Source organism: Lepidochelys kempii, chromosome 18, assembly GCF_965140265.1.
Source record: "Lepidochelys kempii isolate rLepKem1 chromosome 18, rLepKem1.hap2, whole genome shotgun sequence".
Taxonomy (NCBI): domain Eukaryota; kingdom Metazoa; phylum Chordata; order Testudines; family Cheloniidae; genus Lepidochelys; species Lepidochelys kempii.
The window spans coordinates 21,622,424-21,649,620 of NC_133273.1; the positions used below are offsets into that span (position 1 = coordinate 21,622,424).

The window sequence follows — 27,197 nt, forward strand, 5'->3', positions numbered from 1 at the left end:
CGGGCGAGAGCGTGCCGCGCCACACCCGGCACTGCCATAGAGCGAGGGGCCGCCGGAGAGGCTAGAGGGTCCCGTTGCCATTTCAAAGGCAGGGCGGTGGGCCTGGCTGCCATAGAGAGCAGCCCAAAGGGAGGCTAGAGTGTCCCACCAGCCTTCCCCTCAGCGCCGACCTGCCCGGAGGCCGCTTGCAGCGCTGGGCGTCTCCGGCCCCGGCTGAGGGTGTATCTGCGGGGCCGCCGCGGCAGCGGCGCCATGGTAGCACAGAGGGCCGCCAGTTCCGGTGGGGTGACTCCCTGGGGGCTCCGTCCCATGCCACCAGCTTTAAAATGAAGGTATTAATCTTTCACTCCTGGCGGCCCCCGGGCAGTCCTGGAGGGTTGGCAACCCCGTGTAACAGCGGCCCCGGGCCCTGCGGCCGCGGGTGTCCGTCGGTGGTGCCCTCGCAGCCGCTCCCAGAGGCCGCCCGGGCGGCTGCTGGGCCCCCTGGGGCCGGCGGGGGTGGCACTGATCTACCCGCGAGGCGCAGGCCTGAGCGCGGGGGCGAGGTCGATCTGGTTTTTAAGCGTAGACCTGGCCTAGCCCTGCGTGCAAAGCTGAGGGCAGATTGCGGGCTGCGGGCGGTGCCTGGCTGCGCCATTCCGTACAAGGTGGCCGTGCTCAGAAGGGCCCGGTTTCTTCGCCTCAAAGGATGGGAAGTACCTTCTTTCACTGACGTAAAGGGGGCTAAATTTCCATGAAATGAGTGTGTGGTTGAAGGACATTGGAAGAAGAGAGAGCGCTCGCTACCCCAGTCTAGGCAGGGAGACGTGGGGGGCGGGAATCCTTCTCCTTTTCCCACCTCTGTTCTCTCAAAGGGGTAGCAAAGAAAAATTAAAAAAAAAAAAAATTATGGTGAACGACCCTTAAGGTGCAAAGTCGATCACTCAAAAGTTAGGAAATGCCCGTAATGCCTATTCAGCCTTAATTCATCTCCTTTCTGCATATGAATTATGATACAGTCTTTAATTACATAAGCACATACTATTTTTTCCAAAGGAATTTGTCCCTTTAAATCCACGCACATATTTGACCTTAATTATACAACATGTAACCTTTAGATGTGAAATAAAATGTGTTAAAAATAAAATAGGAACCGTTTAATTTCCCAAATAATTTAGAAAATGGTTTTTGGTACTTTGTGGACTTCGTGAATTAGAGCAAGAAAATATTATAAAGGGGTGTTATATGGCAAGGGATTTTAATACTCTCCGCACAGAGGGTCCCAGGCTTGGGGCTCCCTGCAGGGCCATGAGGGTATCTGCGGCTTGGGCATCAAGCCAAGCATATCTGGATGCCCGATGATATATTTAAAAGATGAACATTTAATTCCATTATTATTAAGAGATAATCATTAATCAACCTCATTTACAAGACTCCCCTATGAAGGGAATTGGGGTTCTTCAAACAGTGAAAATGTAATAATTATAAACTAGAGCTATGAAAACTTCTTAAGAGACACACTATAAAAGCCAAACACTTCAAAAAGCCAAACAAACCAAGTAGGATAATTAAGTATACTCTATCTTGATATCATAAAGAACTAGTTCACATTCTCCTGTCATACTGAAAGAAACTTCAAAAAAATATACACTATGTTATAGAAACACGGATACCAGCAACATCAAATGCTATCTGTGTCTTCAGAGTATGTCTCTAACTTCTAGTAAAAACACTAGGAGTGAATCTATTGCTCTGCCAATAGAGGGGGTATTATGCCCATGTATGTATCAGTATACTACCAGAAAGCAAGATGACTAGGGCCATATGTTGCTCAATTAGAGTAAGAAAATATTATAAAGGGGTGTTATAGCGAGGAATATTAATACTCTCCACACAGAGGGTCCCAGGCTTGGAGCTCCCTGCAGGGCCATGCAGATATTTGCGGCTCGGGCATCAAGCCAAGCAGTTTTGGCTTCAGGTGGTGGCCTGGGGAGCCAGACCTATCCTGGCAGGCCCGCCCTGGGGAGTGGCCCTGCCGTTGGCCCAAGGCCAGGACACCAGAAGCACTCTGCACATCTCTCCATCTCCTGGGATGGGCTAGCTCCAGGCTAGAGAAGTGGTAAGCTGGAGCCAGACCTGCTGACGGTGTTCCTGGCAGGTGTCAAGTGCAGGGTCCCAGGCGGGGCACACGGATGCCTAACTGCTGGCAGGGGTCCGCTGCCCAGCATGGAGGGCAGCTGCTGGCTGCACACGGTGCTGAGGGCAAGCGTGAGCATCTCCTGTCTCCTGCCATGCTGCTCAACCTGCACCAGCTGTGGCAACTAGAGCCAGGGTCCCGGGGGCACTGGGCCCCCTGGGGCTGGCTCCAGCCGGCCCATAGTAGCCTGAGCCTGGGCTCCTCTTGGGAGGCGCTGCACCCTTCCCCAAGGGCAGGACGCTGGACTGCGTGGTGCCGGGTGCCCCGGGCAGGCGGATAGGTGATTCCACCCCTTGCTAACGCTCCGCCACCGCCGTTACTTCCTGCTGTGGCTCAGACACCCGAGAAGTGCCTGGGCGACCGCACTGCCCTGCTCTTTGCCGTCCAGTCAGGGCTGGAGCACTTTGAGTGGCAGGGGGCCGTGCAGAGCCACGAGCTGGAGTTCATAGAATATCAGGGTTGGAAGGGACCCCTGAAGGTCATCTAGTCCAACCCCCTGCTCGAAGCAGGACCAATTCCCAGTTAAATCATCCCAGCCAGGGCTTTGTCAAGCCTGACCTTAAAAACCTCTAAGGAAGGAGATTCTACCACCTCCCTAGGTAACGCATTCCAGTGTTTCACCACCCTCTTAGTGAAAAAGTTTTTCCTAATATCCAATCTAAACCTCCCCCACTGCAACTTGAGACCATTACTCCTCGTTCTGTCATCTGCTACCATTGAGAACAGTCTAGAGCCATCCTCTTTGGAACCCCCTTTCAGGTAGTTGAAAGCAGCTATCAAATCCCCCCTCATTCTTCTCTTCTGCAGGCTAAACAATCCCAGCTCCCTCAGCCTCTCCTCATAAGTCTTGTGTTCTAGACCCCTAATCATTTTTGTTGCCCTTCGCTGGACTCTCTCCAATTTATCCACATCCTTCTTGTAGTGTGGGGCTCAAAACTGGACACAGTACTCCAGATGAGGCCTCACCAATGTCGAATAGAGGGGAACGATCACATCCCTTGATCTGCTCGCTAAAAGGTCATCAGAAAAAGTTTGTTCCTATGTTACTAAAACTTTAGGTATTACCCTACTATATTTACTATGACAAACAGAATTTTAAACCTGCATTTATTTTTCACCATTTATGCTGTGTTTACTTTTTCCACATCAGTCACTGGAGACAATGAAAACAGAACTGGCCTGCCTTGTCACGTTCACAAAGTTGTGTTTGGATCACAACCCTGAAGGGGAAAGTTTACATGTAAACAAAGTTTCCACTGAAAATTAAAAAACACACAAATACACAAAAACATTTAAAAGCTTTAAAAAGTGTTAACACAACATCCCTTTGGGTATGATCGACACCAGCAAACTATGTAGCCATAACTCAACAGCGGTGGAACCGCTGGAAGACAGCGGATGTTGAAGCTGTAGTGTAGGGCTCAGCTATTTTTGCTACTGTCTCATCTAACTTTGCTCAAAAGCTGAAGGACATCAGCAAGGTGCGGCTCCTCTAGTGCTAGCAATGGTACGAATGGAACAGTGATAACCTGCCCGTGCTTTAAGCCCTGAGGTGCATAGACCTGCACAGAACAGAATTAGTGCAGCACCAGGAGTGAGTTACAGCCATGATGTTTACTAGGGCATATACAGCCAACAGAAATTTGGATCCATTCTGCTCATCCCAGAAGCCTGGAATGTTAGAAGAGAAATAACGTTATTTACAATATGTAATCCTGAGTTTATTCATGGAGAGAGGAGATGCTTGCATTTTAGAATTTCATGGTGCTAGCCTGCAGAAAAATGAGTACCATTCTCCTTTACATAACATGTGCAACATTTAAAAAAAAGCTATCAAAATAATGTAAGAATGGCGTTACTAGGTCAGACCAGTGGTCCATCTAGCCATGTATCCTGTCTTTGACAGTGGCCGGTACCGGAGCTTCAGGGGAAGCGATCCACTGGTCTTCCCCTCCTGGCTTCTGGCAGTCAGAGATTTCGAGTTGCCCAACCATGTGGTTGCATTCCTGATTATCTTGGCTAATAGCCATTGGTCCATCTATTCTCCATGAACTTATTTAGTTCTTTTTTTAACGGAGTTTATTTTTGGCCATCACAACATTCCATGGCAATCAGTTTCACAGGCTAGTTGTGCTTTGTGTGAAGAAATACTCCCTCTTATTTGTATTAAACCTGCTGCCTGTTAATTTCATCAGGTGACCCCTGATTTTTGTATTGTGTGAAAGAGTAAATAACACTTCTCTATTCACTTTTTCCACACCACTCATGATTTTGTAGACCTCTATTCTATCCCACCTCCCTTAGTGACCTCTTTTCTAAGCTGAGCAGCACTTACGTCACTCTGTGTAGGGAAGCCGTTCCATACCCTGTATCATATTTGTTGCGTCTCTCTGAACCTTTCTGTATTTTATTTATGGAATTCAAATCCAGTAAGCAATGTCCCCAGTCCCAATAATGTTCAAAAGTGCTGAAGTTTGCCTTGGGTCTTTGTATTAGCAAGTATAAATCCAAAAGCATTTAGCACTGACTAGTAGAACTTAAGGAACCTGTGCAGTTATTGCACAGACGAGAAGCCTAGTTAAACATAGAAAGTAGCTTAAGATAGTAGGAAAGCAGTTCATACACCTGCTGTGAGGTGCTGACACATGAAATGGGAAGATGCACATTTTAGACAAGTGACCTAAGCATCACAACTTTCAAACACCTTTGAGATGAGCGAGTCCGAGCCAAGGAAAGGATTGGAGATGTCAGAAAGAAGCAATACTGAATTCCTGAAAACAATGCCAGGTTCAGCCCCAAATTTATCAGCTATTCAAAATGGTGAGTAACAGTAGAATATGAATAGAATATGGCCTTTATTCCAATTCCTGGGGCTTAACCTATAGACGATGTAGTTATAAAAGTCTACCCCTGGCCTTGTTTTCTGGGCGGCCCCCTACACAAATTAAGAGACAGCGAGCATATTTGCTGCTTCAGTTATGTGAAGGATTTAACTAAATGCCTTCGTTTTAACTGTTAATCATCTGATTCATAAGACACCACACTCTGAGAAGGGTCACATTTACCAATGCAGTGCACCCCAGGAGGGCCCAATCCAGCAAACATTTACACGCATGAAAACCTTTCCAGACAGGAGTAGATCCATTGAATTCCAGGTATAAAAGATTACAGGTTTGGACCATTCAAAGGTAAGCTGTACTCTGGGATCTTATCAACTGACCCTGCAGTCACTACACAGGCTAAACTCTGAGCAAAGTCAACAGGACTTTTGCCTGCATAATGGACTACAGGATCAGGTTCTAAAATGGAGAGACCGTTTAATTTCTAACAAATATGTGAAGGAGTGTTTAAAGGTTACATACAACAGCATTTCAAATGCAAGTGCTGCAATGTGCTTATAAAATTCATAGACATGCACGGAGCACACAAACAAGCTCTGTTAAAAACTGTACACTACAAATATAGTATATACAAAATACAATAAATACAGCAAATTCGTATCAATGTGGCAAAAGAAAAAATATTGCTTTCAGATTACTATAATCCCATATTTCTGGATCCTGCTGTGGACAGTGGTGCAGAACAATTAATTTTATCTTGGAAGGAAATATCCTGAAATTTACAATGAATAAAAGGTGTTTTAAATGCTGTTCCAGGGTGTACATGAATTTTAACACACTACACCTCAGAACTAAGTGTTCTGTTTAAAGCAGAACTACACAGTGGAATGTCGATTTATGAATGTTTATTTTACTAAAAAGCTAATGAGAGAAACTGTTATTATGAAATTAGGGCACTGAAAATAACCAAGGGAGAAGGTCACTAGAGCTAAAGCTTTAAAATATATATTTTTTTAATGGATTTTTACTTTTTAGTAATTACAGTTCCTAAAACCCTTCCCCATTTTTAAGGCAATATTCAGCCAACCTCTGGGATTCTATTTGGAGCTGAGTCTTGGCATTAACTAGGATTTGGGCAGCACTCCTCCTTGAAAAGTCTAGACTTATGATTAAACAGAAGGGAAGGCCAAATTTCACTAAAGGTACCGGGTCTTTTCTCTCAGTATACACGGCTTTTGTTCGCGTCTCCAAGGATCATTTTGGTGGGCTGAGCTACAGAGGGGAAATCAGTCTCAAGACTATACGCCTCCCCTATTGCTCCCAGCAGTGGAGCTACACGGGTGGCAAATTATGGATCACAAATTTCCTAGAGAGAGACAGAACCTACGAGGTATACCACATTTTCCTTCTCATACGGTCAGTGCTCCTACTAATACCTAAGGAAGGTGCTTGTCCACACACATAAGGGAGGGCATACAGTTCAACATTTTACTATGCATTTACACTAGTATTGTTATTAACAATTTAATAAGCTGCAAATTCCTGTGGTTATGCAAACTGTTCCCTTCTAATCAAGAAGTATTTTCTCCTGTAACAGACATTTCCCCCTCCCACTCTATAGCCTTTATTGGTAGCAGGTTTCTATTAGCCCACTCTTATGAAATCAAACAATTCTATCTAAAGGAAACTTTTGCCATCCCCACAGACTACTAGGCAATGGAGCAACAATCTTATTCAGCTCTGGGGGTGGAAAGTGATGTAGAAGTGCAGCATGTTATATTAAAAGTTAAATAATAAATAGACGGGTAACACTTCAAACAGCTGCTCACAAACACATAGCTGTAGAGTAAGTTAGACTGCGGGTGAAAGTCCAGCCCCACTGAAGTCAATAGCAAGACTTCTATCGAATTCAACAGGGCCAGGATTTCACCATGCATTTTGATGAATAGGCTAGTCTCTTGTTTGCAGTTCAGAAAGCATTACGGTGTCTGAGCAAATAGGGTGGGGAAATCATCGATGGAGACTATGTGGTTGTCAAAGAGGCCATTTAAACAGCAACTTTTCTAGCACTTTGGTGACTGTAAAAAAAAAAAAATTAAAATTTATTGGGAACTTGTATTGTCTATTGGAGAAACATTTTGGAATATGTACTGCACTAACTGTGCACAGCAAATGCATGTCGTAAAACCCACTGAAAAGTGTAGTAAAAGCCTTTGAACAGTAACTTCTCTCCTTCGAGAGAAACCATTTTTCAAAGCTACACTTCCTGGTAGCTTTTACTCACAGACATGTATTGTTATAAGGGCTGATCCAAAACTCACTGAAGTCAATCGGAATCTTTCCACTAAACTTCACTGGGAGTTGAATTTGGTCCTAAATGAAGAATAAATCATTGTTATAGAAAAAATACTATGCACAATTTCAGTTTAGAAACATGGCAGTTTTGAGCTAAAGCATACAGAAGAAATGACTAGCTTTTTGCAGTTCTGTAAGTTAAATGACCAAAATTATTTCATCCACTTTTGCTAAAACAAAATTTTTCCCCTCAGCCAACGATCTGTCTCCCAGAATGATTAGAAACCCCTGAACAGATGGGATTGCTGTAGACATATAGATGGTACCCACAGTCAATGGTTGTTGCTGAATTACTATCAAATCATGTTAGTATGTGGCGTAATGGAGAATTACAGTCTCCAGAGAACGGGATGATATTTTGCTTTACAAGATGTTAGGGTGGATAATAGAGAACAAGGCAGTTGACAAAAACTTTTCAGTTTCTTGTCCTGCTTATAAACTGGGCACCTTATGGGTAGAGAGAAACTACAGGTTGGGTCTTGCAGGATTCAAAATATGTTCCTGGCCTGCGCTGGTGACTCTGCAATGTTATTTCTGAATTAAACAGCTCTAGTAGAGTTTTATTTTAGGGAAACTGATATTTCACAAGTTCACTGCTCCAGGTGTGTATCTGTTCACAAGAGTCCATCTAATCATATTTATGAAATAATTGTTTTGGAAGTACAATCTGCTTTTTTAAATGTGACTTTAACTGACAGAATAATTTATGCTTAAGCCCTTGCTATAAATGTCTAACAGGTACTCTGTATAGACAGGCATATTTTTATAAGTATACATAGTTATTATATAATATACAAGCTGCTACCTGAAATATTCATTATACTGATCATATCAAACTTGGATCTGGAGGTAAGACAGCCAACCCAAAGGAATGTAAGAACAGTTAAAGTTTTTCTAGAAAGAGCATATTGTTTACCCACATCCTTCTGTGACTACGGAACATTGGCCAGCTAGAGAATTTCAAAGTGTCTCATAAAGGAATATTTTTAGCTGCTCAAGACTTACTTTCTACTTTAATTTTTGTTAGCTGTATGTTAGAACAGTTGGGTTGTGGGACTCCTATGACACAAACTTAATGACAGCAAAGCTACTGTGATCGCAATATAGCTATTGTGTTTCTAATATTCAGTGATGTGTTTCAAAGCCTAAATATGGTAATTTCTCTGTAGATTGGTTTTGATTTGCTGGACTGGTGCAGAAATACACCTAGTCGACCCATACTGTAGGTAAATGATACTATAGTCTTATTGTAGTTCTATTTCGGTACAACTAGCACTTCCCCCCCTCAATCAGATATGTAGTGACACTATTCATTTTACTGTGTCACACACCCAAGCAAGTTTTGACAGAGAACAGTTACCAACAAATTTTATAGTGACTTCATTAAAGTGATAAAGTCACATGATACAATGATTGCATTCTCTAAACAGTTTGGGAATATTTGTCAGTGAACATTAGCTTTGGTTCAAAGGAACAGATACCTCAAAGCTTTGTTCTGAAAACCTGATTTAGTTGGACTCAGAGTCTCAGCTATGCCCCGAGGAAGGGCCAAAAGAGAGACAGTTGTGGCTTCCTGACCCTGGGGCCAGTTCCTTACTTGTCCTAGCATCAAGGATGCTCTTGTTTACACTGGCTACCGCCCTCGTCCCATGGGATCATACACTGACCAGGGACAGCTGAAGCATGCTATATTTTGGCCAGGATCTCTACATTGGTTGCTGCTGCAGTGGGTAGCTCAGGATCTGGCTATGCCATGGGATACTCCCCCATGCTGAGACAATCCTCACCAAGGAAGGTTCAGCTGCTTTCTGCTCCCTCTGTGCTACTGGGGAAGTGCAAAAGGAGTGTAGCAGGCCAGAGGCTTTGTCCCTAAAAGACTGCAGATCACTAACAGTGAGATGCAGATTCTTGGGATAATTATACACAACACTACACAGAGAGAACCAATATATAAGCTTTAACTATTGGGTAAATGAAGCAGTCAAACACTATTTGTGGTTGATAAACAGCAGCATGTAGTTCAGGTGAAATGGATGACGTGGGGCTCCTATCACTTGCAAACAAATCTTGGAAATGTTGTGCATTATATAAAACTTGCTCAGTTATGGAGACAAAGGAAACGAGTACTTCTCATGTCATCGCTTTGCATATGTTCTGCCAGTGCTTTTATTCAGGCCCCCTTTTGGGGCAGGGATCTTGCTTCCTACAGAGGGGGATCGAACCTTTGTTGCTGTAGGACCTGATTTGGTTATGGTTAATCCTGCTGCTTTTCCTGGGAAAAGAACAAAGATTATCAATCACAAACAAATACTGCATATCTCTTGCATTTCAAGTACATGCCTTAGCTACAACATTGACAGAAGTAATAAGATTGACTTTGAAGTGACAGGATTACTCACAGGAGTGGTAACAGGAGATGGATCATACATTTGAATCCAGGCCAGGGAGTAAACATGAACATCTGACATGAACATACCATCAGTCTGTTCAGAGACCCACCATATGTGACATGAGTTCATGGTCAGAGTTCAGTTCCCAGCTACCTACCTGCCACAGGCATTTGTCTGATGCTTATCAACCCAGTGTCCTAATTTCTAGTTCTCTACAGGACAGATAAAGACTACCTATTCATTTCACTCCATCCCATAGTTAGGATTAGATTAGCATCTCTAATTGGCCCTTCTCAGGCCTGAGGCATATTGACAATATAGCATTTAAGCAGCTGCCTGTGCACTACTGTATCTGTTGGGTTTATAGCATACCGTGTGATATAAGAGGGCAACTACAGCAAGAAGAGTCTTTGTGGTATGCTGCTCCATAAAATGAGTGAACAATAAGACAAAATTAAAAATGAGGCAACTTCTCCACTCCATTACAACAGCGCATCTGTGATGAAGTCATTGAGATTGACTGGCGTATCAGAGGGTAATCTGCCCTCTGCGTGTGCTATTCTATACCAACATATTTAGAAATACAGAGTCAGCATATTCAAATACTTGAATAATGCATTGAACTGTTCTTGACTAAGGATCAACTTGCTTTCTAGAATAGAGCCTTCTGCTTAAATAAGTAAACCAAGTGAAAAGCATAGTAATCACAAGGAAATCCATACCAGACTGCATCAGCAGAGTTTTATTTAGCGTAGGCACCCTCCGCAGATTCATTTGACAGCCATCTTTGCCCATTAGGTGAGATTTCCAGGCCTATGATCAATTAAGAAACAAGTGATGTTACAAAAGCAGAGAAATAGCAGGTCTTTCATACGAACGCTATTTCTGTATCTACACGTGTGCACAGCCATGTGAATGCGCACACACTTTTTACAGCATCAAAGGAAAAATGAAATGCTAGGTGTCATTTTACTGAGAAAAGCAAGCAGATTTCAATAGTTTTGGCCCGCACTGAGGACAAAATCTGGAACATCTCACAGTCACCTTGGGTTTAAGATGACACATTGTCTCATTCTTTTGCCTATTAACTACGGTCTTGATCAGACTGAGAAGAGACCTCTGAATGAAAGCCAAACATAGATAATCAATTCCTGCTGTAACCTGAACAAGCCTAAATGTAACTCCATCAAATCACTTAGCAAAGCAAATTAAGGCGGGGGGAGAATTGGAGGCACCATTTCCTGCTTCAAGGCTGATCTCAGAAGAAGTAAGGTGGCCATTAAATTCCTGTTTTGCACAGCCTTTGAAAGTAGTTTGCTACCAGTTTGCATTTATTAACCTTGTTCTGAAGCCACAGGCAGAGAATCCCGGCACTTTTTGATATGGTTATGTTCAGGCAGTGTAGGTAATTTCCGTGTTAAAGAACAAACTATTTGAAGTCTTAGTGACAAGACTACCAAGACCAATTTGACATTACACTCATTTTCTCTTACCTCCTCTCCTGGGGCGAAGTTTTCATGGCACAATGGACAGCGGTTTGCCACCTTTTCTGGTTTTGCAGCTGAAATTATTAGAAAGAGGGAAAAAAGTTATGCTACTGCCACGTGTTTTGCCCAATGCAAGAGGAGCAGCTTGATCTCTGCCAGTTTCTGTGAGCATGGGATGGAACTGGCTACTATTCTACCTTCCCCTGCCTAGTCAAGAAACCGATGATCAAGAGAAAAAATGAAAAGGAAAGGGAGAAAAGCAAACACAGAAGTGCCTTCAGCTTGTTCTACAGTAATGAGGGTGCTCTAAACTGTGGAGCAATCTTCAGGGGTTTTCTGTTCTTGCTCACAAGACACTTGCACATGCATTAATTGGAGGTAAGTGCAGGGAGCACTGAAAGGCAAAAACGTTTAGGCCAAAAATATTCAATCCTTAGCCTCAAGTTAGGATTCTAACACCAGCACCTAAATTGAAGAGGCTTGATTTTCCAAAGGTATTGAGCTTTTGAGGTATTGAGCAGCTCCCCCCGGCTTCACTTATTCCATTTGAAACTACTCACGATTGCAAGTCTTGCCCTTCACATGTTTGGGCAGTTCCTCTTTTAGAATGGCCTCACTACAGCGCTGACATTTCCCAAAGCCATCTTTTTTATCACACTCAGTCAGCAAGTGCTCTGTCAGGCTTGCTATCTCCACCACCTGCAACAGGAACACAGACAGGTGGCTGAGAATACAAGAAATACAGGAATAGACTTGTATTGGGCTATGAAATTAAGAATAATATTTTCAAAAGATCTTAAGTGACTTTAGAGCTCAAGTCTCATTTTTAAAAGTGACTTAGGCACCTACAAGCTTAAATGTCATTGAAAATTAATGAGACTTGGGCTCCTAATTCACCTTTGAAATTAGGACTCAGGGTAAAATTTCAAAATGCCTAAGTCTGGTAACATTCTGCTTGTGTTTCATACACCTGTAACCTGCAAATTTAAAGCAAAAATGTATCGTTATAGGCTTAAAAATAAAACAAGGAAAGGTAACTTAAAACTTGTTCCTGTGTTTAACTCTATTCTTACCTTGAAATACAGTTAGAAATGATTCCATGTATTGTACTGTGTATGAACACAGAAGTTGCTAACACTGCATGTACGTACAGGCAGGCATGGGACAAAACAGGAACACATGCTTCTTCCTGGGATAATCTTTGTACAACATATCAAGCAGCATCTAGATAGATGCTTCAAAGCCACCTTGACTGCCAGTGGTTGAGTAAATCAATGAAAGTTTCACATTAAACACCTCAGTAAGGGCTCCTAGGCCAAGTTCATCATGAAATAAATGGATGCAACTCCCATGGAAGTCTTGGGGCCCACAAGTGGTGTTGTAAGCTGAACTTCAGGTAGAAGTTGGTCACAAAGCAGATGTAAATACTGAAGTACATTTGGACTAATCTAAAAGTCAGTGGGTGTACAAAATAATGGTGCTTACACACTAAAGAACAGAAAGGCAGAGGTGGGAGAAGGAACAGGAAAAGGAATTGAAATAAGCTGTCCCAGGCCTCTCGCTTTTTAGTCCTTGTTTTAATTGCTTCTCCGGCTACATCCCTCTTCTGCCCACCTGAGGTGTAAGTTACATTTGTTTTGCACTTTCAGTTTATGACAAATTGGAGCAAGCTACTCGACAGGTAACACTGGAATGTTAAAGTGTCCCCACAAATAAATACATATCTGAAACAGGGCCCACACTGAGCTGGTTAGTAGTCATATGGCATGCTGCCTTGTTCTCCAGAATCTCAGCACTTTTTAAAAGACAAAATCTAGTCTCTAGATGTGATAATTATCAACACAGCTCAAAAACATGTATGGAGTGTAACTGATAAAGTGATGCCTGCCCACGTTTGCAGAACCTGAACCAACGGCACTGAGTGTTATTAGCTGCCCGATTCATCTCAATGGGAGCTTACTGAGATGCCTAAAATGTTAACAATACAACTGATTGTAAAAAAGGAGAGGGAGGGTTACATTATGAAAATCTGCACATGCACCATCTACCGTGAATGACAGCTCCCCTTGGCAACTGCAGCAAATGGGTTTGGGAGACACTGCTACATTCCTCCCTCAATCAAGAAAGAGTTGAGCCCAGCAGAATCCCATTAAGGAGAAGCCAAGCTCAAGGAGCCCAGCAGAGTCAGCAGTGTATTAGGACCCAAGTGGTGGAAAAGCCGAACCCAGAGAGCCTGCGTGATCATATTTGAACATCTGCGCAATCAACTATGACTACATGTCTCCTGTGGGCAGAGCTGATTTTGTGGGTGGAGTCTGAAAGAGTATCACTAACTTCTCCTCCCCCAATATGACATCTGGTCTGAAATGATTTAGAATTTCACACACAGCAAGAGCTCTGATTTTCACACATGCATCCGCAGCTTATACTGCATAGCAGTGATTCCCCTATAGATGTGACACAGCCTTTCCTTCCAAACAACACTATTTAAAAGGTATTTGTCCTAACCCAGAAGAGAGATCCCCTTCCTTTCCCGTTTCCTCATTCTAATGGTTCTGTGACATTTTAAATAGACAAGTATGTTGAGCAGATTTACTTTGGTTGTTAATTTGGTTCCTTATACTGCTCTTTTCCTCGTGTTATTTTCCATGACAATGATTCTGCTACAAACTGAACTTCTTGTTAAACAGCAATTTTCACCTTTTGCAGCTTATCAATTGACAACAGAATAATTCACTACTTGTGTTAGTTCTGGAACGTGTAAGTTAGGTTGAATATTGATACAGGCTTTTGAGTCCAATCCCTGACCTGTTTGCAGTGCTCACATCTTGTCAACATAGGGCAATGTTTCCAGTAATGGAGATCCAAACCTTCCTCTGTGAACGATTCATCCCTTTCACCACAAAAAATGCATAGGCTGGAGAAGACAGAGGAAGAATAACAAACACTATAGATTACTGAAAGAAACAAGGGAAGGGAACCTCCTTCCAGTATAAAATCATTCTGTGACATAGACAGTTTTTTTTTTTTGTATAAAACATCTTCCCTACATAATACCTGCCTCTGATTGGGCTCAGGCAGAGACTTTTGTAAAGTTGTAGTGTAGCTATAACTAAAAACGTTCACTCAAAGAGAGAGACATTATTACAAATACATACTGGGGAGGGCTCACTTAGACAGTTTACCTGATCTCAGAAAGCATTCTAGATCTTCATCAAGCTCTTCAGCGTGACAATCTTAGTCTTAGTTTTGCCTCTGTTTCTGTAGCAGTGATATGCTGTTATATTGTGACAGTTTTCTAATCCATGGACACAACTTCTCAAACACATGTACAAACCTCACACTGTACAAGTGGTGAAGGATATGTAATCCTGATTTGTCCAATATTAAGTATATTTATTTTGGAAGATAAAGAATAAGGAGGAAGAAATTAAAATATTCAAAATGCCACCTATTAACACTTAACAATTTAAATCTTATTTAATGAACTGTCCACAAATGTCAGTATAGATATTTGCATTTGGATGATCACTAACTGCTCTTTAGCAATTACTCTTTTAAAGTGGTTAGACGCTGCTGATTTTACTTACTTATCCAAATAATTTGCAACCGAGGAATGATCATCTGGAATCTCTGTTGCCGCAGGTAGGGTGACTTTCTTTCCCTGCTCATCTGTAACAAGGAATCTATTAAACTCAATAGATGGTTCTTAGTTCTTTTTGGATAAATATTGTTTCTCAAGGTCTTAATGGCAACTGACTATTTGGAACAGTACATTCCTAAACGTCAAAAAGCACAAGAGGAAATGCTTCCTGGATACAGCAGGACAATTGCTTGCCTTTTGAGTGCGCTGCCATATACAAAACAACAGCAATGGATTGTTTGCACACACAGTCATCACTTAAAATGCTGGTGAACATTTTGAAAATAAAGCAGCAGATGATTTCACCTCAATGTGAGGAGAAATGCAAACTGGCTTCAATCCAAGCCAATCTGAGTTGGTGTAAGAAACCACCCACCCAGCTGATGGCAACCAATGTTGGCACACTAAATGGTCAGTTATCCCCTGAAGACTGAATGATTCTCTCTGTCAGATTGAGTCAGCCAATCCAAAGCTCTAGGATCTGTGTGTTTCTGAACTCAGATGAGTCAGCGTGCATTATATCATAGTCAGTCACCTATTGGTTATGTATCCTAACTACTTCCCCATCCAAAACATTTCAAGGCTAATTTGGTTTTTGTGTTTCGTTGAATAGTTTTAAGCTTTACCTTGAGTCTTTAGTTTTTGATAATCATTTTCTTTCTCCTGCCAAACAAAGAAATAGTTGTCAGTAATTCCCTTGGTGACTAAGGCACCACCCAGGAAAGAACAATTTCTTGGTATTTCAAGAAAGAAGAACAGATAAATCCAGAGAAAGTCCAGTCAGTGAACAAACAAGAAGCACGGTCAAGGCAACACAGGTTGTGGTGCAGACAGACAGCCTTCCCAAAGAGGATATCTCCTGAGTGCTGGGACACAACAGTGTTCCTCCAGTAGATATATCCCTTTCCCTGCCTTGGTACAGGCACATATATTGCAGCAGGGTGGGCAACAGTCCCTCTACCATATCAGGGTGCAGTTACTAACCTTTTAAAGTCACGTATGTTCAAATCCAATTGATGACAATTATATAGTATAGCATCATTCTAAAGTGACCTACATGAGTTATTATGTATAGTACCCTTGCACTGCTCTAACAAGTACTTGGACATTTTAAAGCTTGTAGAAGCAGACTCCAAACACCACACGATGGATTCAACAATTCTACATGGATGCAATTTTTGTACCACTGTACCAAAAACAAAGCACAGAATTTTAATTTTGACTTCTCTTTATGCCATGAGTAAAGACTAGTCCCTTCATGTATTTCAGTTAAACTTCTTGTGGTTTAATATAGTACCAGAGTTATCACAAAGCAGCCTTCATCTCACAGAACACAGCAGCTTAATCTGTTTCCAGTATCCATCAGGAAAAAATAATAGGACCAGTACCTGTAATTATACCACCATTACAAGATAATTTCAACCCAGAACATCTGCTAAAAAATTATATTGACCTTTCCAGCCTGAACTGCCTGGATCTCCTTCAGTGCTGCTAGCTGCCCTTGCAGGACCTTAATCTCCTCTTTCTTCTGTTTTTCTGCTTCTTCTGTGGCTGCTTTTTTCTGTGCCTGTTAAGAAATACTCTTTCAGTTACAGTGGTTTTGTAATACTCTTTCACTCAGGGAAGGATGCAAAAACACCATTTAATCTAGAACATAATGTTGTTTTCTTACTGTGTGCAAAACTAACAACTGGTCCATTACAATATAAACAAAAAAGGATCTTCTATGCTAATTTTAAAGAAATGCATTATGATTTAGACCTGTCTCTCATGTAAATACCCCACTGACAGATAATGAATAAATTAACACATCTTCCATTCGTCCCACAGTCAAAGAATGACCATACTGCCACTGACCCTAGATTTTTACCTTACTGATGTGAAAATATTGTTAGTGTTTCAGAAATATAACCTGTGCTTTTTTCTATGCTTGATCCCTATCATAACAGTGATTATAAATGGGTTTATATAGTAAAGTGAGTGCAAGTCTGTTTTTTTACTATACGACCGTGATATTTACAATTATGAAATTCTGCCGTAAGTGTTATAACCATTTTTTTTTTACGATCAGTGCAGCTACAAATTCAATACATGGTTCCACCAAGACACTGCTGAAAATACAATATCTTAACATAGCTGCACACTTTCCACAGTCTTATTACTTACCCTAAGCTCAGCCTCAGTAAGTCTACCATCTATTTTAGTAAATCCATCAAAGAGTGTTTTATAGAGAACATTCTTGCGTGTGTTGGCATCATCTGGAGGAAGATAATCCAGTATAATGGCCTGGTGCTGCCTGTACATGTCGAAGATAATCCGTAATGCTGTATCGCGTACCTCATATACTCTGTGCTCCAACGCCCCTGTCGCAAACTGAAAATATTGGTGAAAAAGGTTATTCTTACTTTCTTCTGGAGTTAAACTGGGCCGGACTATTCTCACCACATTTGGGGGAAAAACAAAGATAGCTTTAAACCACCTTCGCCAGCCCCGATTTCCACTGTGTGCTGAGCATACCTCAGTCAGACCAAAGGATCTGTCCCTTAATCAGGAGCGACTGCCCACTGCAGTAGGAGCATTGATATTGCCTAGTTAGACAGACAGGCATGTTTCTCCAACCACGTATCCTTTATAGATTTTCTTTTGCATTATGGATCTTCACAAGGTTGACTAATGCCACCTAGAGAAGCTCACTGGGCCTCACTGACTGGTGTATGCACCAGGCACTCTAACACAAATAAATTAACATTCATTCAAGAAAAAGAGACTTAAAATACTGTAGTTTCAGACGCTTACCCTCATGACGTTGTCAATGGTAAACCCAGAGTTTTCTGTTCCCAGGTCTTTCAACAGGCGTTCCACCAAGTCCACCTGACTCATTGCCAGATGAGTAGGGGAATTTGGTTTCAATGGCTGGACCAGATGAACCGGAATGATTTGAAGAGGTTTAACTTCATTACACAGTGCCATTTCCTGTAGGGAAATACAGAGTTAACCCGCACAGGAAAATGCTGAAACACAGGATGAAATGGTTTGCAAAGCCACTGTTATTCAGGACCTCATGACCAAGAATGTCCTGTGTTAGTTACAATGAGATAAACCTTTCAGGAGAGGAAGATGGTTATTCACTATTTCAACACAGTCGGCTGTACACAGCATAAAGAGAAGAAAAAAGTGTCAGTCTTGCTATTGGCAACAACTTTATTGACCGAGAACATGCACACATTGCATCTGCTGGGAAATATGTTTTCACTGGGATCTCTCATCTGAACAAGACCTGCAGAATTGGACACTAAGTTTTTTTTTTTGTTTTTAGATAACTGAAGGAGAGAGAAAATTTCCTAGAGGAAGTCTAATGATAATGCCTCAAGACTGATCTCAGGAAAGTGCTTTAGCAGAGGAAATCTACCACCTCACATTTTATTGATCTACTAAGGAAACAGCCTCACAGCTGAATTCTGTTGTCATAAGATGCTTGCTGTTTGGTCCTTTCAATGCTAGACAGTACCTATTCTAGCTGTGTGTGCAAAACTGATAATTTTAACATGTTCGTAGAAAAAAATACAGTAACTTTCACTTAACATTTTAGTTTTATTAGGCTAGATTCTGTTTTCAATAAGAAAACTGGATTAAATCCACCAGCGCCTGATCTAGTATATAGCATAACAGATCAGAATCTGACACACAGAGTACATTTAACAAATAAATCCAGTTATTTTTCCCTGTGAATAAATATTAATATGCATGAATCAATTATTGTTCCTTCCACTAATGAACAGTGAAGACTAGCATTTTCATATCTTCTGTGCTTTTATGAAGGGTAAAGAAATGCACATTTCTAGGACAGTTCTCCATTCCTACATAAGTTCTAAATCCTAAAACATGGTCAATGCAGTTGGAGTCTCACTTGTGTTCAAATTACACTAACTTTTGTGCCCATTTCATTTCTTCAATGCCACATCGCAAAGATAAGATTTTGGTTTGAATTTTTTAACATTTCAAGTAATGTTTGTAATTTGGTTCACTGGTTTATTTTTACTTTCCATGTGGTGCCAAGTATCATTATTGTCTTCAACATCAAAAAAAGTCATAACATTTAGTTTAATAGTTGTGCTTTAAATTTGATAAGGTCACAGGAAAAAGGAGAAAAGTATATTTAAGCTAAGGTTTCCTGACTTGTCTAAGGAGCTACCAACAACAAGGAGATTAAAAGAAACACCCAGGTCAGTTGTGACAATAGAAGTATGGAAGTAACAGGCACCAGATCATGAGGCTATGAAGCCTGGTAGTATTCCTTTGAAATCACTGCACTCTGTCCTCTTGTAAGCAAACCTGACAAAAAGGGGAAAAATTGAGAAGGAGCCAGACATTAGTTCAGGTAGGTTGTACAGAAAGAAGAGTCTGTTGTAACAGGTTTACTGCAACATAGCTCAGACCATAAGCCACTATTGGTCTTGCCATCACAACTGACTGAATATTGGTTGCCAGTGGCTAGGAAAGAGAGAGTAACAGCTTATAGGAGAAAAGTGAGACATGTGAAGCAGCTTGCACCAGGATCAAAAGAATATGTAGTGGATGCACATGGAGGAACAACACTGATCTGCATTGCACAGGATAATTTATGAAGCTTTCATTTGCATGGTCTGTGTGGGAGCCCTGTGCCAAAGGAGTAAGTGGTGGTAGCAGTGGCAGTAGAGAAACAGCTTCTTTCATAAATTGGTTTGATTTTAAGTGATTATGGAGCAATGTTTCATTTAATCTTAGTTCATATTTCTTAAAGGACACATGAATGATCTGCATTCACTTTTCAAGTAAGAGGCAAACCTACTGGAAAAGGTACTGAGTGTATATAGGAAAAGGGCTGCTTGACCATCTTTTATACCTCCTGTTTGGAAATGTCATACAAAAACCCTACAGGAATATTACACTGTCACTCTAAATATTTCTTAAGTTTTACTGTTTAGGTTCTATTAAGTTTTATTTTCTGCTAGCAATAATATACTAAGTATATCTTCCTCCTTTTCCAAGCCAAGTACTCTATGTCCTGGCTACAAAACTACAACAGTAATGGCTTCCTCATTTCCTTTCAAGTATACAATTACAAATCTAGTGTACACGAGCCAAGAGGTATTAAAAAAAAAAAGCCACCTTTGGCTTTAGAGTGACAAACCAGAGCAGTTCTCACACTATCCCTGTTAAAATCTGAGTCAAGTCTGTAGTGAAAGAAAAAACTTTTCTCCCAATCTTGATGAATGCAATGATAAAATAACCCAGAGCCAGTGACTCACCTAGTATCCTCCTGGGATTATATTAACATATATACACACACACAGAGAATTACTGTTCCTGCTTTGAAGTTTTACTGGAAAACAGAGTCTGTACTTCTTCAACAGCTGTTCACAAATGCTCACTGCCACCACACAAGGAATGGATTGTCAATTTTTAAATTGGCATCCTTTTTTACTTTTGCTAAATCTGATATTTACGTCATTTGTTTACTTCTAATTGAAAATTTCCCTTAATTTTTATTGCAATTAGGTTAAAATGACTCTATAAAATGACCTAAAATTCAGTCACAGAACAGGTAAGTTTATTTATAATTTTACAATTAGTTTGAGTGTAAATATATTTTCTTTTAATCAAAAATTATACCATATTACAAATAGGAGACAAGGACTATCTAGGTACTTTCATAGCTCTTATCACTGCAGTACCCTTCAAATTAATAATAATAAAAAAAAATGGCAAACTAAACTTTATGTCCATTCTGCTCTTGCAGGAGTAGACTGAAAACTAGCAGATTACTTCACAACCAGTAGATTTGAGCAAGCTGCTGAAAAAGTAATTGTGAGGAAGCTAAGTCAAAGAAATGGAGTTAGTTCCAACTACTGTGAGGTTCATGGTCATTATCTCTTCTGTGAGTGAAGTCCACAGTTTAGGTCCAAATCCTGTGAGAGTTCTGTCTCCTGCATTCACAAGCAATACAAGATGAATCTCAGGAGTTCCAGTTTACGAGATATTTCAACATTTTGAAATATGGTTTAATTCCAGTTCAGCACAATATTTTGAAATTTCTTATGAACTGGAAATCCTGAAAAATATTTTGCTTCTCATACACCAACACATTACATTTCCAAAAAAGAAACTCGCTTTCCAGAGGGCAAAACTAAAATTGACTTTCTTGGCAGTTTAGCCACTGCTACAGCAGTGAAATGGACAAGAATGTCCATTTCAGTCAGCAGTTGTTGGAGCTTCCAAGTTTTGCAACTTTTGGGGTGGACCTTCTTAGGGCTGGGGATGGAGGGCTTCCAGACCCGAGGGCAAGCTGGCTTCCATGGCTGCCTGCTTGGGAGCTCAGCAGCCCAGGAGGCAGCCAGCCGAGGAGTCTGGAAGTCCTTGGTGGCTCTTAACAATCCGCATGTAAATATGATAGTGGAATGTGTAATGAAGTATTTACCAGAAATAGCACATTCAAACCAAAAAGGGTAATTAACACTTAGCGTCAAAACGTACAACCATGATATGGAGCTTATTTAGGTTAATCCAGCAGCAGTAAACTGATTACTGTAGCACCAATATATCTTTTTACATTTGATTTTGGACAGATGTCATGCAGTCCGTGTCTTGGTGGCATTCTCAGTCTGTCATATGTGTGGGTAAAACAGCTAAATGTTGTATTAAAAAAGTCAATCTAATATGCATTTCCAGATGACATTCCTACCTGAATAAAGTTGGCAGCCACAATACGAAGACGGGTTGAGGAGTCTCCTGTTCTAGAAAGCAGATTTGGAAGCGTTCTTTCCACACAATGAGCTGTTTCCAGTTTACCTAGTTTATGCTTTGGTATATACTGAGTGATGATCATTTTCAAAAGTTTCAGGGAAGCTTGGAAAACCTGAGTTAGAAAGATTATTAAAACAAAAAATATTTTAAAATGTCCTATTTCCATGTAATATAACTCAGTCTGTTTTCTAGAATTAACAGAAACAGCAAAAGTCTAGAATTACCAATATGGAAAACACGGTAATGGAAGCGACCTCAGGTTTTTTCCCCTAGAAAATATGAGTTAAATCCTTAAGTGAAGGGCCAAACAATATATTCTACTGATTTTCTATAAAGTCCAGCAAGCTCTTGAAAAAACTGAACTTTCCCCATCTCCTAAGGCCTAGCTGGAGACTAAAAGTTACCCCTCTGCAATCTCTTCTGTTCCCTGTATCAACTTTATAAAGTAGTATAGCCCAATTTTAATACATACTGTATCCATAGTTACTTCTTCAAGCCCATTACTCAACTTTGACTTACACAAATGTGGAAAATATTGCCTTGATTTTGTCCAACCCTAGATTAAATGACTTAAGTTAAGGCAGATATTCAAGTAAAGGCAGATAGTCTAGCTTTCTTTATTCATTCTGAAAAAGTCTGCACAAACTATTTGTTGCAAGAACCAAGTTGATTTAACTACATACTTCTGCTATGCAAATTTAACTGTTACTTGTTCTTTGGGTATTTTACAGAATTAAATTGTTAAATTTAAGATGAATTTTAGGATTCTCAGCTTTCATTCATGTTTTGTGGAGCACAGTGGATAATTACAGGGTACATTATCCATAAATAAGGCTACATTTTAGTCACAGGTATACTAAGTAAAAGACATGGATAGGTCACAGGCAGTAAACAAAAATTCACGGCCTGTGACCTGTCCATGACTTCTATTATATACCCCTGACTAAAATTTAGGAAGGGGTCAGCTTGGGAGGGTGGCTCTGGGGGCGCTGCGGAGGCTCGGGGAGGGGGGGTTGGTGGGACTGGGGCAGGCTTCCTACCTGGCTCCTAGGAAGCGGTGATCCCAGCTCCTAGTTCCACTTGCTGCCTCCGCTCTGTCCCAAGCCCTGGTTCTGCAGCTCCCATTGGCTGGGAACCATGGCCAATGGGAGCTGCAGGGGCGGTACCTGCGGGCAGAAGCAGCACGTGGAGCTAGGAGCTGAGGGAGGGGAGTTTTTGTCGCCCTTCCGGGGAGCCTCCCCCCGACCAGGTAAGCACTGTCCCACACCTCAACCCCCAGCCCTGAGCCCCCCCACGCCCAAACTCCTGCTGCTAGGGGTGGGAGGGCCTGAGACTGCCCCAGCAGAGGCTGGTGTACCCTGAGCTGCTCAGGCAGCCCCTGGGCCAAGTGCACTGGCTGCTGCAGAAGTCACAGAGGTCACGGAAAGTCACAGAACACGGAGCCTTACCCATAAAATATATTATTTGCTAAATAACCTACGTTTCTCTTTCTACTATAGCATTTAAGTGCTGTATAAAAGTTTCACAAAAAACTTATTTATTGAGCACAGTCACTATTCTTCATGGCATGCAATACACAGACAACCCAAGATGCTCACATTTTATAAACTATTTACCTCTGTATATTATGCAGTTCCCTAAATTTGGCAGCAATTAAAAACCTGCATGAACTCACATTTTTGTAAAATTGCAACTATAATTCAAAGCCAAAGTTAATATAACAGCATTCCCTTTTAGAGTGTAGGCTATTCAGATATTTAATATTATTAAATTACAATTATTTTCTCAACTAAAAGCCTTCACTTACTAGGCCCTGATCCTGCAACTTGTTCCATGTGAGTATAGCCTTGCACAAGGCTGTGCAGGACTGGAGCTTCAATGAGGATATTTTTATTATGAAACAGTATTACTCACTGAAGACACTATGTCTTTTATGGCTCTTCTTATAAGAAAGACAGCAGCTCTAAGCATATTCTTTAAATCATCCTTAGATGTGCTGGCAGAGATTTCCATCAGCTTTTTATATATAGCAAGCAATGCATCTTCTCGATACGACCAAGTCTTGGAATATGCTCCTGCAACCTGATACAGAGTAAGATTACTGTTAAAATGGCTAATACTGGCAACTCAATGCATAATTTAGTGCGACACAGGAAGAGATTTGCAAAGGCAAAATGGGAATTAGGCACTCAAATCCCATTTACTTTCAATGGGACTGAGGCATCTTACTTCTTTTGCATTCTTGAAAATCTCTCCCATAAAATTGCTTAAAGGAAAAATGAGACTTTATACCAAAGGAAATGGGATTAATACCTTAACCTCAACAAACTAACCCAGATTTTGGCAACTACCTATCTACCAACAAAGCACCATTCGCTGTGACACTAACAGTGAAACTTTCATCAGAGGACAAATTCTAGAGCAGATAATCTGTAAACCTCTTCTTATCTCACTCCTGAAAATGGATGAGCTAAATCTACACAAACTTATCTAGATATAATAGATTCCTCTGATAATATGTAATCAGCTCATTAACAACCGAAAGTTAGGTAGCCATGTAAATGCTGAAAATAGGCACCTGATTTTAATACTAGTGACAGTAATACCAAACTTTAGATTTGCAGTTCTATTTAATCATTACATATATGAAGCTATTATCTCATCATGCTTTTGTTCACAAAGTGAATTCTAAAATGACTCAAGATCTGGATTATAAATGTGAAATGGTTTATTTTTCTGGTCTTTACCAAGGCCTCTCCGAAAACTTCAGTGGCAGGGCTGGCCTCCCTCAGCGCTTTCTCAGTTAATGGTTCTGGCTCCCCAGTGATGCCACTTCTTGGAGTATCACTGATATCTTCTTCATTCATCTCTGGCTCAAGGTAGGCAAATCCATCCTCATGCTGCTTACGAATAGCTGGAAGAGGTCTCTCATCGTAAGGCAAAAATTCAACCTAATGGAGAAGACAAGGAAAGTAATTCGAATTGTGATTCAGATCTGATGTTGTTCCATCACTACTTTGATTCATTTCAACACAGTCCATCCAGACTTTTCTCCAGAGTTGTATCTCCTGCATTTTAAATGCAGGTTTGGAAGTTTTCATTTTTTAATCATCCTGTTACCATGGCAACAGTGCTTTCAGAATGGAAGTCAGTACTAAGGATATATTTTATATGACATTAAGCAGATAAGATAAAAACATTATGGAATTCCATTTATAGCCACTCTCCAGATATGAAGACAATGTAAACAGTTACATTATTTTACTCCAGTGTGCTGTAAAGAGATTATTGCTGCTCTTAGAGTCCAATCCAACTCCTACTGAAGTCAATGGGAGTCTCCATTCGCTTCAGAGGAAATTGGGCTGGCCTTACTGGTTATGTCTGCACTGCAATTAGACATCTAGAGCTGGAGGGTGCATCTGACTTGGGCTCAGGCTAAGAGGTTGTTTAACTGCAGTGCAGATGTTCCAGCTCCGGCTGTAGTCTGAGCACCAGGCCATCCCACCTCACAGGATCCTAGAGCCTGGGCTCCAGCCTGAGCCTGGATATCTATACTGCAATGAAACAGCCCCGCAGCTCCAGCCCTGTGAGCCCGAGTCAGCTGGCATGGGCCAGACTAGGGTTTTTAACTGCAGTGTAGACATAGTCTTAGTGTTTCTGGTTCCAAGAATTTTATTACAATTACTGCCTGGATTACTTTCCCTCATGATGCACATGACATCAAGCCATTACTGTGTTCTTCAGTCTCATTCTAACATACTCTTTGCTGCTGTTTTGGCCCTGAGCCTAGAATCACACATGATCATTTCTAAAAGAGGAGTGTTATCAGATCATTAGAGGAACAGGCTGAGTTGTAGCCCAGCCCTAAAGTGAGTCAGCAGTGTGACCTTGGACAAGTCACTTAACCTCTCTTTAGGTCAGTTTCCCTATTCGTAAATTGGGTCTAATCTTACTTAACTCATCTTCATGAATGTTTGTAAAGGCTTTCAAGGGTCTCACACAAGCATCATTATTACTAGATGAACACAGATTACCAGCAGAGAAAGCCAACCTCTGATGCCATATGAGACATCAGCATAACCAAAAGATGATCAGATTCCTAGAGGAAGCTCAATGTAATAAGAAAATCATTTTCTTTGGTAGATTCCTATAGAAATGGCCAAGAAAGGTGACTTTTGGCTGGATATGATTATATGATGATCTCTTGCAAATGTGGGAGGCCTCAAATCAGAGAAGACTCAGATAAACAAGATCACTTACATTTATCTTTGGAAAACTCTCTACAGAGGCTGGTGGCTGGGCTACATGAGAAACGGAGTGGTCAGGGACAATGGGCTCAGGAGAAGTTGTCTCGGGTGGCTTTTCTTGTGGCAAAGGCTCAGTCTTCTGTGCTTCTGTTTTTTCATGCTGGAGTGACTGCATGGGTTTCTTTTGCCGAGGGCTAACTGAATAAACCATAGGCTCAAGGGGAAATTCAGGAGGTCTTCGGATCTGAGACAAGAAAGGGCAATTTTGTACAATCAGATTTCCGGACATGGCTTCAAACTAAAATGCTGAAAGTGAAGCTCAGTCACCACTACTACATCAGCTGCTTTCGAACCAACACAACGTCACTTATAAAAATCAGTGGAAATTGTGGCTCTAAATGCAGGTGTCTGGCATAACAGCAAAGCAACACAAGGGAGAAGACTACAGATTATAAGGAGCCTCACCTAATTGGCAAATAATGGTTTCCCAATAGCTTTTCAAGCTATAAATACCCCTTGGGATTGTGGTATGCCCTCATTTTGAACTCCTGTGGTTTGCAGTCAAGCCACCAGAAGCCCTTTATGCATGTACGTTAGCAACAACAAGAGGTGCTTAGTAATATGAGAAAGCCACGTGTCTTGATTACATTTAGGTCAGACTAAGTGATCTAATGGTCTCTTTTATCCTTGAAAATCTGTGACTCTATGCTGGATGGCCTTTAAATTAGACAAAACATGTGAGTATTTCTAGTGTAACTGTGATTGTTAGTGCCTTTTCATTATTATTTATAGACCACTAAGTGTATATGGCTGGAAAAACTAGATGAGTACAGATCAACAGCAGAGAAAGCCAACGTCTGATGCTATGTGAGCAACAAACAATCCAAGTAAAAAAAATAAAGTTAACAAAAATACTCTGACAATTACCTAATGAGTCCTATCCCTTGAGTTTATTTTAGCTTCTCAGATACATATAATACCACTTGATAAAGCCCTATGAGTCAAGCCACCATGTGTTTATTTTTATATTATGACTAGTGATCCCTACCATCAGCTCTGGATCCAGAAGGTTGTGCAGCTCCAGTTGCTGATACACCTTCAGGCGGTACTCTTCCATCTGCTGTTTCTTCTGTTTAGCAAGATCATAATCTTCCTTCTCTACAGCACAGCGCTTTTCTACCTCATACCGCCCGAGTCGTTCCCCAACCTGAAAAATGGTGCTTTCATGTCATTAAGGTTGCTGGAAATCACATTCTTTTAAATGTATATAGAATTC

At 41.1% G+C, this 27,197-nt stretch overlaps 1 protein-coding gene and 1 long non-coding RNA gene across 6 annotated transcripts in view; one reads left to right on the forward strand and one right to left on the reverse strand.

The window, feature by feature from the left end:
• Positions 1-7: 7 nt before the first annotated feature.
• LOC140900037 (uncharacterized) overlaps positions 8-27,197 on the forward strand; it is a 32,877-nt gene continuing 5,687 nt past the window's right edge. The window contains exon 1 of the long non-coding RNA XR_012155535.1: positions 8-332. This is a non-coding gene — a long non-coding RNA (uncharacterized lncRNA). The remainder of the gene's footprint in view (positions 333-27,197) is intronic.
• CEP104 (centrosomal protein 104) overlaps positions 5,478-27,197 on the reverse strand; it is a 39,562-nt gene continuing 17,842 nt past the window's right edge. For 3 of the 5 annotated variants that reach the window (XM_073316538.1, XM_073316539.1, XM_073316540.1), the window contains 15 exons: positions 26,970-27,128; positions 25,935-26,165; positions 24,422-24,625; positions 23,589-23,756; positions 21,613-21,786; positions 17,688-17,864; positions 17,058-17,264; positions 16,345-16,458; positions 15,518-15,554; positions 14,839-14,920; positions 14,057-14,165; positions 11,809-11,947; positions 11,255-11,322; positions 10,484-10,574; positions 5,478-9,643 (listed from right to left, as the gene is read on the reverse strand). In XM_073316538.1, the coding sequence (XP_073172639.1) occupies positions 9,507-9,643; positions 10,484-10,574; positions 11,255-11,322; positions 11,809-11,947; positions 14,057-14,165; positions 14,839-14,920; positions 15,518-15,554; positions 16,345-16,458; positions 17,058-17,264; positions 17,688-17,864; positions 21,613-21,786; positions 23,589-23,756; positions 24,422-24,625; positions 25,935-26,165; positions 26,970-27,128 (2,097 nt within the window). In that variant the 3' untranslated portion in view covers positions 5,478-9,506. The remainder of the gene's footprint in view (positions 9,644-10,483; positions 10,575-11,254; positions 11,323-11,808; positions 11,948-14,056; positions 14,166-14,838; positions 14,921-15,517; positions 15,555-16,344; positions 16,459-17,057; positions 17,265-17,687; positions 17,865-21,612; positions 21,787-23,588; positions 23,757-24,421; positions 24,626-25,934; positions 26,166-26,969; positions 27,129-27,197) is intronic. The other 2 variants (XR_012155534.1, XM_073316541.1) reach the window with 2 other exon arrangements.